This window comes from Crotalus tigris, unplaced genomic scaffold (genome assembly GCF_016545835.1).
Source record: "Crotalus tigris isolate CLP2741 ecotype Arizona unplaced genomic scaffold, ASM1654583v1 scf7180000019161.1078591, whole genome shotgun sequence".
Classification (NCBI taxonomy): Eukaryota; Metazoa; Chordata; class Lepidosauria; order Squamata; family Viperidae; genus Crotalus; species Crotalus tigris.
Window position 1 is genome coordinate 445,132 of NW_024097408.1, and position 13,171 is coordinate 458,302.

The window sequence follows — 13,171 nt, forward strand, 5'->3', positions numbered from 1 at the left end:
CAAAAGTAAAAAAATAGAACAATAAAATAGTGGAAAAAGAACACAAGCATACATCAATATGATCACCGAAAAGATGGATGGGTGGAGAGCATAACACGGGGAGGGGGAAAATGGGGTGTGGTCTGCCGTCAATCCAGCAACTACCTCCAGCATGGAATTCCCAGTCCAAGTGGCATAGCCAAGTCTTTAGGCTCTTCTAGAAGGTTGGGAGAATGGAGTTACTTTAGAGCAAACATGTCAAACTCGCAATGTCATGTGATGTGCGACATAGCGGAGCTTTTTTCCCATTGCCGGCAACAGGGTGGGTGCAGTTTCCTGGTGACGCATCCAGCCCGTGGGCTGGCAGTTTGACATCCCTGCTTTAGAGGGTAAGATGTTCCAAAGAGTGGGTGTTGCAGCAGAGAAGCCTCTTTTTCTGGATTCCAATAGTCAGACTTCCTTGACCAAAGGGATCCAAAGTAGGCCTTCTCTACAGGCACAAATAAGACGGGCTTGTCCTAGTGGGCATTGGCACCTCATCAGGTAGCCTGGACCTATGCCATTTAGGTCCAGGGCTTTAAAGGTCATAACCAACATCTTGAACTGTACTCAAAAGCAGAGTAGTAGCCAATGAAGTTTGCAAGCAGAGATGTAGTATGGGCTATCTTAGGGGCTCCATCCACATTTGCAGTAATCCAGATGAGAAATGAGCAGGGGTTGAGTAACTGAGAGCAAAGCGTCATGATCCGGGAAACTAGTGCACAAACTGGAGCTGTGCTAAAGCTCTCTGGTCACACCTGCCACTTGCTCTTTGAGCAGGAGATGTGAGTCCAGGAGAATCCTTAGGTTGCAAACTGAGTCTGAATTGGGTAGTGCAACCCCATCCAGAACTAAGAATAAATGCACCCAAAGCCAAAGTTCAGTCTGAGTCTGTTGTCCCCCATCCAAATCCCTATAGCCTCCAGACATCATGAGAGGGCAGAGACAGTATCAATTGGGTTGCCATGTGTAGGGATATAGAGCTGAATATCATTGATGATATATCAACTCACGGTGATGGATGATCTCATCCAACAGCTTCATGTAGATGTTAAACAAAAGGGGGGAGAGAGTACTGAGCCCTGAGAGATAATGCAAGCCAGCAGTCAAGGGCTGGATCTCTCACTTCCTTTCAACACCAGTTGGGACTGACCTTGGAGGAAGGTGCTGCCCAGTCCTGACTCATGTAGCCAGTCCAAAAGGACACTATTGCTGAAGATATCGAAGGCCACTGAGAAATCAAGGGGAACGAAAATGGTTGCACTACCTCCCATCCTGCTTCTGCTAGAGATCGTCCATGAGTGGGACCAAAGATGTCTCTGTCCTATAGCCAGGCCAGAATTCTGACTGAAAAGAGTCTAGGAAATCTGTTTCATCCAGGATATCCTGGAGCTGTTGAACAACCATCGTTTTCACTACCTTCCTCCCAAAAGGAAGACTGGGCAAATGTCCAGGCAGCAAAGGTCAAATGATGTATTGTTTTTTAAGAAGATGACAAACCAGGGCCTCCTTAAAAGGAATTTATTACCACGAATCTATCTGGTGGTCCATATCCTGGAGGCTTTCACTACCCAGGAGGGACAAGGATCTAATTGACAGGCAGTTGTGTTGACAGCACAGAGGACCCTACCCATTTCTCTTCCAACAGAGTCAAACGGTTCAATTTGGGAACAGGCAAAACATCTCCTAGTATCTCACAAGGACTAGCACTATGCAAGGGTTTCAACTGGGAACAAATCCAAGTGATTTTATCTGACAGATGTTCAGCAAATTCTTCTGCATGGCCAGGATGATTGTCCAAAGTCCCCTGGGCTAAGGGGGCTTAGGTAATCTGGAATAGGATTGATGGGGAACATTCTGTGGGTGCAGTAAAAGTGGAGAAATCATGTTGTTTTACTGCTTTTATCACCATGAGATAGGCCTTAATCTAAGACATGTCCAGTTGGAATCAACTTTCATTTTCCTCTAGCAGCATTCTAGATGTCTCTTAATCTGTTTCAGAGCCCTCAATTCCTTCATGAATTACGGGGAACAATGGGAGTAAAGGGTCACGAGAGATCACATAGGCAAAATCTTATTCAGAGTCTGAGTGACCTTTTAGTTCCAAACCGTTACTAAATCTTCAGCAGGACTGTGTGGCAAATCCTCCAGGTTATCACCCCGTTCCTTCTGGAACCCATCTGGGTCCATCAGACTCCAGGATGGACCATTCTAACGGGTCCAGTCTCCATATGGAGGGGGATGATGCAAGAGAATGTCAGGAATGGGGGGGGGGGTATAACATTAGATTCCACACTAGATCACATTGACATTTCTCAGATAACAATATTAGATCTGGTATGTGACCACTGTTCCAAGTCGGACATGAAGGACATGAACTCCTCAGCTACTTCTGAAGCCAAATCTAGGGAAGGCAGGTTGAAGTCACCAGAAGCATGAGTTTGGGGAACTCCGCTGACAATCCTGAGATGGCTTCTAGAAGTTCAGACAAGGAGGTTACTATGCAGCCAGGTCAGTATAGTAGCAACAATCCCAGCTGATCCTCTGAGTCCCATCTCAGAAACAGGTTGTGGAGCTGGAGGTTTTGCCATACCACCCCAATCATTCACATGCATCCACTCAGCCATTCTAGAAAAATAGGAGCGGAATGAAACCCCCATGATGCAATAGTTCAAGCTCTGCAGCCAGAGCTGCCCCCACTCTATTCACTCTTCAACAATCACAATCATAAATTCTTTATAACTTACTTAGGTTTAGGAGGTATCCTACATAGTGCTCCTGTTCCCATTTTCTCCACAACTCTGGAAAATGGATTAGGATGTAATGTACGTAATCAAGAGGGTGCAACTGGCCCAAAGCTATTTTAAGCCAGGGAACTTCTATGGCTGAGGATGGACTAGAACCTGGGTTGTCCAGCTCCTTGTTAACACTTTCCTATCTATATCACATCGGCTGAAATAAACTAACATTAACCTCAGGCAGGATTTAAAAAAAATCAGATTATACTGAGTAAAGTAACATTGTGAAATTTTTTGTATAGAATAGAGAAAGTGGACAAGGGAAATGGGTTTTTTCCTCCCCTGCTATAATGTCAAGGTCACACAATATCAGCTAAGGACAGGAAGGTAAGTTTTGTTTCATTTTGATTTTGATGATTTTTTTTGAGAGAGAGAGTTTACAAGGAAATATTGAGAATTGAAATTCCCCATATGTAGGGTACATTGAATTTAATTCAATCCAATTTTAGTGCATGCACCAACCTCTAGATTTTAAATCTGTTAGTAGGAGAAAGGAACCTATTTTGGAACTTAGTAATTAATTTGCTGCTACAGAATGCTGTGATAGGATACTATCTTTAAAAAATTCAGATACGTCAAATCAGTGTTCTCCCAAAATATTGGAATTAACTCCCATATAGCATTCATTTAGTCAGCAAGGGTTTAAAAAGGCTAAGTACAAACCATGGTTACGATTGTATATATGGGAATAGGCATTAATATTATATTACACTAATCCTGTTTCTCTTTAACTTTCAATTAGTTTTAAGGATAATTCAAACCGCTGCTTTGCACCTATGAAACTCTGCAAGGCTTAGAACTTCCTTCCTTATGGAATTTTTTTTCTCTAAACTCAGGTTCAGATTTCTCATTACTTTCATTATGAAGTTTATGTGAAAGGTTTGGTTTAGGTTTGCATCTTGTGTTGCATTTATATTGTATGTTCTCTTTTGCTTTATTTTGGGCAGAAAAGGGATAAATTATTTCATTTTTAGAACACTTAGAGAACAAATTCTACAATGAGATATAGGTATACTATAGATTATATATAACACACAGACACACACACACACACACACACACACACACATATATATAAAAGAGAGAGAGAGAGATAATTATAGAATTTATTCTTTAGATGTTCGCTCTCACTATATGAAACTGTATGCTTTATAAAGCATATAAATATATATCTAGATATTCATCAGTTGCTGAAGAAAGGAAAACATTAACAAAGACTTTTGACCATTTCCAAGTTGTAACCTAGAAAACAATTAAATGAATTTTTGGTCTATTCTTGTACAGTTGCACTGCTACTTAATTGGAGGGAATTAAATTAGGAAATTAGATCCTTCTCACCTCCATATTATACACTTGTGAATTCTGTTACAATCTCTTAAAAACATTTGCTGGTACACACGTGTCTGTGTATTTTGGATGTCAAAAGTCTTGGTGGTGGGATGTAGTAGATGCCTGGAAGATGTGTTTCTAGAGTAAGTTGAGGATTCTTTAAAAATGGACAGGGGTGATGGGAATTGTAATTTAACATCCCTCTTTTCTGCATTTGATCTGGTATAGTCTAAATCGGGTCCCTAGCCTTTCTCCTGTCAGGTTCGGAGGGCTTTCCCCAAATCAAACGAAGTGATTGCCATCGTTTTGTGATCAACAGGGCACCCCTCCTTCACGGTCACCTGTCCGGGGCAACTTCGGACCCATCTAGGGTCCCCCAAGCAGGAAGAAACTAGCCATGGGGAGCGGAGGTCAGCTCTCGCACAGCCTTGCACTGTGGGCACAAAACCCGAAGTCCGGCAATTGTAAGTTTAGTAAGCAGTTCTTTGGAGCTAAAGCCAAAGCTGTTATAGCCATCTGATCCCAGGAAAATTTTATCACTATCTTCTGGCATGGTGCTTTGGAGAGAGCATGAATTTTGCCATAGAGCATCACTACAATGATTCATTTAATAACTGTGGCAAGAAAGATTTTAAAATGGGGCAAAATTCATTTAACAAATGTCTCAATTAACAACACAAATTTTGGGCTCATTTTTGGTCTTAAGTCAAGAACTACCTGTGTAACAGTTTGTCTCTCATTTTGTTCTATGGAAATGTGGGTACATCAGGAGAAACAAAAAAATAAAAAGTTGAATGCAACAGGATTGGGATAGAAGGGTGCATGGTAAAACAAGAATGGATCAAGAATGAATGGAAGAGGGTTAAATCAGCGTGGGTCAAACACCAAATTCTGTAAGCAATATGAAAAGAACGTGTTCAAACATTATCATATGCAGAGAGTGAGGATTGAACTGGAAAACAAATATACGAATGAATGGGTCGAGAGAATGGAAGAACTAAGAAAGTTGTGATTGGGCACAGTAGCTTCCATAAGTCACAACTACATCAAAATGATGATTCATGCATCATGACATCATTGTAAAAAGGGTGTGATTATGTCCTTAGTTCCTGAAATCTAAAGCAGATTAAATCACTGTGTTCGCTACTGCCTCTCGGAGGACCCAGAGAATCCAATCTCGGGTACAGAAAGGTAAACTTTTGGCCAAAAAATCCAGAAGAATCCCTCAACCGCCCTCTCTCTACTGTCTACTCTCTATTACGCTCTATTGAGAAAATGCACTGTTACTATGCGTGCGCATGCGCCTGGACCACTTGTAATTTTCGTGTGTCTTCCCGCTCTTGCTATCCCCGCCCAAATACGAATCACGAGCGCTTAGGTAGAAGGTCTGCAGTTAACGCCTTCTTTGCTTTTCTAAATATGGAGGTCGCGACTCGTCCTAGAAAAGCAAAACGCACGCGCAATGACTCACGAAAGGCAAAGTGTCGCTCGGCAGCAGGCGATAGCCAATGGGGCGAGGGTTGGCATGGCAACAAGGAAGAGGAATACCAGGCTCCTCCCCACAATTTGTTGGCGGGAGAATGGCTGAGCGATGAGGTGACGTGAGAAATCCAAGAGAGGTAATTATACGGTAAACCGATGTTTCTGCACAGAAAATGGCCTGCCGCTGTGGGGAAAGAGTCGCTATCTGTTTGGGGTTCCAGAGAGCAGGAGGTTGGAGGTTTATAGCAGTTTTGAACTGTAACATCCATCCTCCCCAACCATCATGTCAACACATATGGAGACAGATTTAGGAATCTGAAGCAGTGATTTAATGGAATGGATAAAACTAAATGCAGAGAGAAAGTGTAGAGGGACGAAAAAAATAAAACTTTTTAGCAGCACTTGTTATTTTGAGGTTGCCTTTCCCACTTGGTGCTTTCCAGATGTGTTGGCTTATAACTTTAACTTTGACGGTTGAAGTAGCTGGAAGTTAGCCCCATATATCTGAAGGATATCAACTTGAGAAAATTCAGCTTCTCAAAAATGTGGTTCCTCTAGCACAGATTAAATGGCTTTTAAAAAGGGAAAAATTCATGCAGCATAGAACCCACAGGACAATAATCTATGGCCCTTAATGCTAATTCAGTTTATCTTTTCTGAAAACCACTGATTTTTAATGGGTTGTTGATCTGATTCAGTAAGATTGTATTTGTAAAGAACATGATTTCATTACATATATGTATGGTCTTCAAGCAATGGTATAGTTTGAAAGAAAAAGTTGAAGTGGTTCTGAGGCCTAGTTTTTCCCCTTACAGTTATATTTCTGTGTTCAAAATTCATTGTCTTGTTTTATTCATCACAGGCAAAAACTGAAAGGACCCAATAACTGTTTTCAAGCAAGTGGGACTTGATTTTGAGTGAATAAATGCTAAGCAAATGAAAAAGTTAAACAGCTCTTAATTTGGTAAGAGAAGGGGATAATTTTGCAGCATTGATTCTGGATACCTGAGACATCATATTCTGTAGAAATTTGAATGTAGAAATTTGAAACCCTATAGTTATGGAATTTTTGAAATACTAGAATTTTTAGTTGGAATATCCCTATTTGATTTTGCTTTTGGGAAACAACATACTTTTGGTGAAGCTTACATGGGTGCTCTTCAATTTTTAGGAAAGCCAAGATGGAAAACAAGAGGAAGGCTTCCATGAGAAGCACTGGTATGGGGGACTTTATCCCATCACAACAGAAAAGGCCACGAGGAGGAGATTGGGAAGAAGATGGTCCTTCACAATTTGAAGAAGAACTGGCTTTTCTGGATGAGGTGGAGGCTGAGGTGGCTCTAGAAATGAAAGAAGCACAATTGTCATCTGATGCCATTCCCCTTGGTGAGTTGCAGAGTTGCAAATTGAGAGAAGATTTTCTGAGGCAGAACAAAGTGACAGAGCAGTGAAGGTACCTGGAAAAGGATGATATGTGGATGGTAGTGGCTCTGGTGCTTTGTGATCCATGTTAAAATTAAGCTTTTCATTTCCATTAAATTCTCTATTACACAGTTCAAATTTATTTTAATATACTGTTTCAATGTTTTAGATATTGTTACAAGTAGTCCTTCATCTACAACCGAACCCCAAATTTCCATTGCTAAGTAAGGTAGCTGTTAAGTGAGTCATGTTCCATTTTACAACTTTTTTGCCATGGTTGTTAAGTAACTCACTATAACTGTTAAGTGAGTGGTAAGGTTATTAAGCAAATCTGGCTTCCCTCATTGACTTATCAGAAGCTCTCTAAAAAGGACCCCAGCATGTTGCAACCATCATAAATACATACCAGTTGACAAGCATCCAAAGTTTGATCATTTGACTGTGGGGATGCTGCAATGATCATAAGTGCATAAGTCACTTTTTTTCAATGCCATTATAACTTTGAACAATCATTAAACAAGTACTTGTAAGTCAAACATTACCTGTATAGCATTGTCATTTATATTTCCCAATATTACAGAAAATATATTATACACATCATGTATCATACTAAGACTTATTAAACAATAGCTTAGGCTCTATGTCTCTTATTCCATGCTACCTTTCCTTCCTCTTTTTTTCATTCATGATCTTTTAAAGTGCAATAGCTTTTATTGTTCAAAATCTGGGTTTGATTAAAATGGGATTGATAGATAGCCATACTGTGAGCTTTTCCTTGTTTCAGGTAAACTCTTCTCATCAGTACACAACCCCAAGTGGCAGAGGCCACTACCTCCCAAAATAAATCCCAAAGAGGAAGGCCTGTGTTTCCAGCAAGTAGAACTAGACTATTATGTGGGTAAGTTTATAAAAAGATTTTTTTAAGGGATTGAATGACAGATGGATTGGTTTTATTATTTTTCCTAGAAAAGGGTTTGCAGAACTAGGTATTCTTATTCCTTGACTAAACAATAACTCTCTGCTCCTGAGGGGAAGTCTGAAATTGTTATCATTTCTGGGGGTTTTGACAGTTTGAACAGATCCACAGTTACTAATTCTTCTCTCCAGAAAAAAAAGGGTAAGAAATGGAATTCCCCATAGAGGTTTTAATCCCACTTTTGTTTTGCTTTTGCTTGCTGTAAAAAAGTACCATAGCAAATAGTCCAGGATGTATAGAAATATGTTCTCAGTGTGTCAATGGAAGGTGAATGAAATTAGGAAAATTTTCTCCAAGAAAGATGAAATTAAATTTAAAAACTCATCCATTCCTTTGTATCTTCAGCAATCATAACACATTTACCCTATTGAAAATATGTGTTGTTTGGGAGAAAAGTCCTACTTTTCTTTTCAGAGAAATATACCGTATTTTCCGGCATATAAGTCAGAAACTACTGTAATTTCCGGCGTATAAGACGACTCGGCATATAAGACGACCCCCAACTTCGGTGCCGATTTCCACGCTTTAGAAAGTCGTCTTATACGCCAGAAAATACGGTAATATATATATACCAATTTTTCTTCAATATCTTTATATTTTTTTAAAAAAGAAAGAGAATGATTGCTAAATCATGTGTATGATATAAACAATCAGAAAATAATAATTTTAAACAGTATTCTCCAAACTTAAATATGAAATGTAGTTGATGAAAGCCTGAAGCTTACCTTGAATTCCTATTTGCATGTTTATTTTACCTAGATGCTAAATAATGAGAAGACACTCTGGAATTTTTTTTTGGGGGGGGAGAATCATACAATACTGTTTTTTCACCAAGTAATATGTTCTCATTCTGTTCCTGAATCAGGTTCTCACATCTCTGGATTCCCTGGCTGCACCCAAGGTTCTGTACCTGTCCTGCGAATGTTTGGTGTCACTGCAGCTGGCAACAGTATCTGCTGTCATATTCATGGTTTTGCACCTTATTTTTATGTACCTGCCCCACCTGGTGAGTAAAAATTTATGGTTGGTGAAGATCTGTCTTGAACTTAATCCTTATAATAAAATTTATTTCCCTCCGTTTTTCTTTAGGATTCCAAGTAGAGAATCTGGCTGAATTTCAACGGGAACTGAATACAGCTGTAATCCGGGACATGCGGTCCAACAAGGATGGTTTGAACCAAGTTGTTCTAGCAGTGGAGATCTGCAAAAAGCAGAGTGAGCATTTGTGAAGAGAGAGTGTATTGCCATCTGGTTTAGATGGCAAGAAGTTAGATTAGATCTAGATATAGGGTACTTGGGCCTTAAAATCACAACTTGGTTATAGCAACACAATATTGTGCTTTCATACTGATGTTGTTTTCAGTACTACTCCCCAAAGCTGTTGTAATATTGTACATTACATACTAGGATGAACGTGCTTGGATAATATATCATAAAAGCCATGGACAATTCCAAATTAGCAAATCAGTCCATTTTAATCTTTATTTTGTGGCAATGATTGCCTCCCAGCACTAAATATGGAAATTTTACAAAAGTTGTGTTTGTTTTGTTTTTTTCCTGTGGACTAGTAACTTTTTTGATCTTACTATCTGGGTAACTTACCCATCTTTAATGCATGCAAAGTTTCAGGAGGCAAAGAGAAGGAACAGTAAGCAGATATGAAGGACATTGATGAAAGTCATTTATATAAATTGATTAGATGAGAGATGGAGATTTGAGGTGTTGGGAGTGATAGTCCTCCATTTTTAAAATGTCTTAAGACTTCTCCTCATTTTAGACATGTATGGCTTCCACGGGCCAAATCTCTTATCCTTCCTGAAAATTACAATGGCCCTGCCCCGACTAATTGCTCCTGCCAAGAGATTGCTGGAACAAGGGCTGCGGTGTGGAACACTGGGAACACACAATTTTCAAGCCTTTGAAGCCAATATTGATTTTGAAATCAGGTGAGACTTAACTATTGAGCAAGTTGACTTCCTTTACCAAGCATTGTTTTTAATCCCAAGAAATCCTTCAGAACCATAGATGTCATGTATTTGCTTGGTGAAAAAATGGGAGAACTTTGCTAAGACTCTCAATCTATTATACTAGAAAATAATACTTCAGTAGGATAGCCCTCAAAATTGCTTGGAGTTACAGTATATAGTTTTTATAGGAGACCTAAAAATTAACTTGAGAACCAGACTTCAGTGCTTACATGATTTCACATGTTTTTGAATAAGATTTTGTTTACCAGAAATTACTAGTCAAGATTCTGCAATGCAATTAATGGAAGTGGGCTATAACTACAATTAAATGTATTTTGAGATGTTGCCTCTGTTCTTAATTTCTCCAGGCAACTTTCAAATGAGTTGAGCCTAAATTCCCATAATTCTTAGCCATTGCATTTAAAGGCCGCCAGGTTGTAGAAAGTTATCTTAGACTGTTTTCTAATATATTTAGACATTTTAAAGAAACATAAACAGACATAAACAGCAAGATAAGTGAATAAAATACATTGGAGCATACTTCCATAATTTACTTAATAAGCCATCTTATCGTGAGGGAATCACTGGTAATCTTTTTGAATTGCATTGAGAGTTACTATTTTAATCCCAAAATGGAGGGAAGATGCCATAATGCTTGGTGGGGATGAGGACCAAATATCTCTCCATCAACTTTGTCTCCAAACTTAGATTCATGGTAGACCGGGATATTGTTGGCTGTAACTGGATTGAATTGCTTGCTGGAAAGTATCGCCTGCGACAAGAAGAGTCTGCTGGAGAATCTAATAAGGAGAATCTACGCAAGGTGGTATTGATGGGGAGACTTAGAAAAGCCGGAACATTTCCAGAAAAGAGTGATAAAGAAAATCGGAAAACTAGAAATATAGTTATGTAAAGAGAGAGTGAAGGAACCTTTCCAACTTTATGATTTCTTCCCACTTTCTGATTTTTACTGACCCTCATTCCCATTATGTCCTAACAATACTGTCTGAAATAGTTTGAGGTGAAACTAGATTTTCTCATTATTACTTTCTAATGTTAACTATATTGTATAAATTACATATAGGCTGTAAGAAGAGAGTCTTGTGAGTGCATTGAATGAACTGGCCAAAGTGTAGGCTCATAGGTCATATAGGTGTGATGTTCGAGCAGAAGAAATATTTTCTGGAATACAGTAATTCTATAGCAATCTTAGGTTGGGAACATACAAAGGCTGAAGTCCTTTAATAGGAACATCTGGATTTCTAGCTTTGATTTTTCATCCTGTTTTAGGTGTCGCTCTGTCAGCTGGAAGCTGATGTGGCTTGGATGGATTTCATTAGCCATCCACCTGAGGGAGAATGGCAACGGATAGCTCCCCTGCGTGTCCTCAGTTTTGATATTGAATGTGCTGGACGTAAAGGTATTGAGGGCAAATTTGAAAAGGGCAGAATGTGACATAATAAAATAGAAATGGGGAGACTAATCATTCAGAGTCCCATTAGGTAATTCCACATATAAGCTATATAAGAATTGCTTAGGACTCTGGTAGGAAGAGACATGTTGGATGAAACATTTGGTTGGTAATGAAATATATCAGCTTAAGCTTAGAAGTGGGAATAAATGCCAGCTTACACAACAGAGTGGTCGTTAGAAGGCTCATATAGCAGATATGCAGAGTTGTATTAGCTATATGAGCCAAACAAATACTTTGAATAAATAAGTGGGTATGTGGTTTAATTGTGCAATGCTTTATTGATTACAAATTAGAATGACCAATTACTCATTATATTGTCAGATACAATTCTGCTTTACAAATTAAAAGAATGGTTTAGAAACAGATCTAAAAGCTTGGAATATGGGCTCTGAGGCGTCCCATCTAAGTTATAACAATAAATTGCTCATACTTCAGATTCAATAATAGATGCCCTTGAGAGTGAAAGGTGAGTAGTTCTTATGTTAATGGTCTCTTCTGTACCTCATCCCTTTTCTGTGTTTTGGCTCAGGCATTTTTCCTGAACCAGAGAAGGACCCAGTAATCCAAATTGCCAATATGGTTCTACGCCAGGGTGAGAAGGATCCTTTTGTGCGTAATGTCTTCACACTACAAAACTGTGCCCCTATTGTGGGCTCTCAAGTGCTTTGCTTTCCAAAGGAAGATGAACTTCTCAAGGTTAGGCTTCCATTATCTTAGATCTGTGGAGTATGATGAACTTAGAGCATTGTTTTTCAAACTTGACAACCTTAAGATGTATGGGCTTCAGTTCCCAGAATTCCCCAGCCAGTGTGCTTAATATGGAATGTATCTAATTTTAGGATTTGTGTGTGGATAATATATCCTATTTTAGATCATATTTATGGAGAAATATTGAAAATTCACAAGATCAGACAAACCTTTAAGCCCCACTGTGGATAATATGGAATGCTACACCGAGTTCCAGTGTGAGATGTGATAATAAGGGATATATATATATATATGTGGCCTAATGTATAAGACAAGATAGTTCTTATGTGCCAGACTATGAAAGAGGAAAGATTAGCTTATGTCAAGACTCTGACATAAAAAGTAGGGAAAATAATAGCTGAGACTTGTGGAGGAAAGACCTGAATAGGTTGTATAATTTCTACTTGTTCTATTCATTCTTCCCTCTTCTAGTTTGGCCCAGGGTTGGTTCATTTATTCATCATATTACATGAAAACTTGATTTACCATACCTTGGAGCAATGGATTTTGTATGCAATGGATAATTTTTCTGCATTAAGTGAAATTTTATTTGCCTAAATAAATCTCTATATTATGAGTGAATCCTCTCCAACTGAATGGACATTTGTTTATAACAGACAATCCCTCCCTCCAACTAGTCCATTAAAATGAGGCTTGTTACATTGAAAAAAAAATCAAATATCCAAGACTGAATGCGAGCAAACTAAGTATCATGAAAAGAAAGACTTAAAAAGCCATTGGTTTTAAGATACAAGAAACTTTATTTCATGAAGTTGTCATTTTTGAATAGTGTAGTTACTCCCATAAGCATAAAGTCTTTCCATTCTAATCTAAGCACTTATGTATTTAAGAGGGGATGATAGAATAGTTGTATTTCTCCTGAATTTACATAGTGGGACCATGGAAGATCTTAAATGCTTGCAGAGTTTAGAACTAAACTAAACAATAAATAATTCTG

The 13,171-nt window shown here is 38.8% G+C and overlaps 1 protein-coding gene across 3 annotated transcripts in view; it reads left to right on the plus strand.

The window, feature by feature from the left end:
- Window positions 1-5,424: 5,424 nt before the first annotated feature.
- Window positions 5,425-13,171, plus strand: part of POLD1 (DNA polymerase delta 1, catalytic subunit) — a 28,330-nt gene continuing 20,583 nt past the window's right edge. Inside the window, exons 1-10 of one of the 3 annotated variants that reach the window (XM_039360164.1) lie at window positions 5,425-5,764; window positions 6,490-6,591; window positions 6,799-7,013; window positions 7,834-7,947; window positions 8,891-9,031; window positions 9,115-9,240; window positions 9,803-9,971; window positions 10,701-10,815; window positions 11,283-11,412; window positions 11,996-12,162. In XM_039360164.1, the coding sequence (XP_039216098.1) occupies window positions 6,809-7,013; window positions 7,834-7,947; window positions 8,891-9,031; window positions 9,115-9,240; window positions 9,803-9,971; window positions 10,701-10,815; window positions 11,283-11,412; window positions 11,996-12,162 (1,167 nt within the window). In that variant the 5' untranslated portion in view covers window positions 5,425-5,764; window positions 6,490-6,591; window positions 6,799-6,808. The remainder of the gene's footprint in view (window positions 5,765-6,489; window positions 6,592-6,798; window positions 7,014-7,833; window positions 7,948-8,890; window positions 9,032-9,114; window positions 9,241-9,802; window positions 9,972-10,700; window positions 10,816-11,282; window positions 11,413-11,995; window positions 12,163-13,171) is intronic. The other 2 variants (XM_039360165.1, XM_039360163.1) reach the window with 2 other exon arrangements.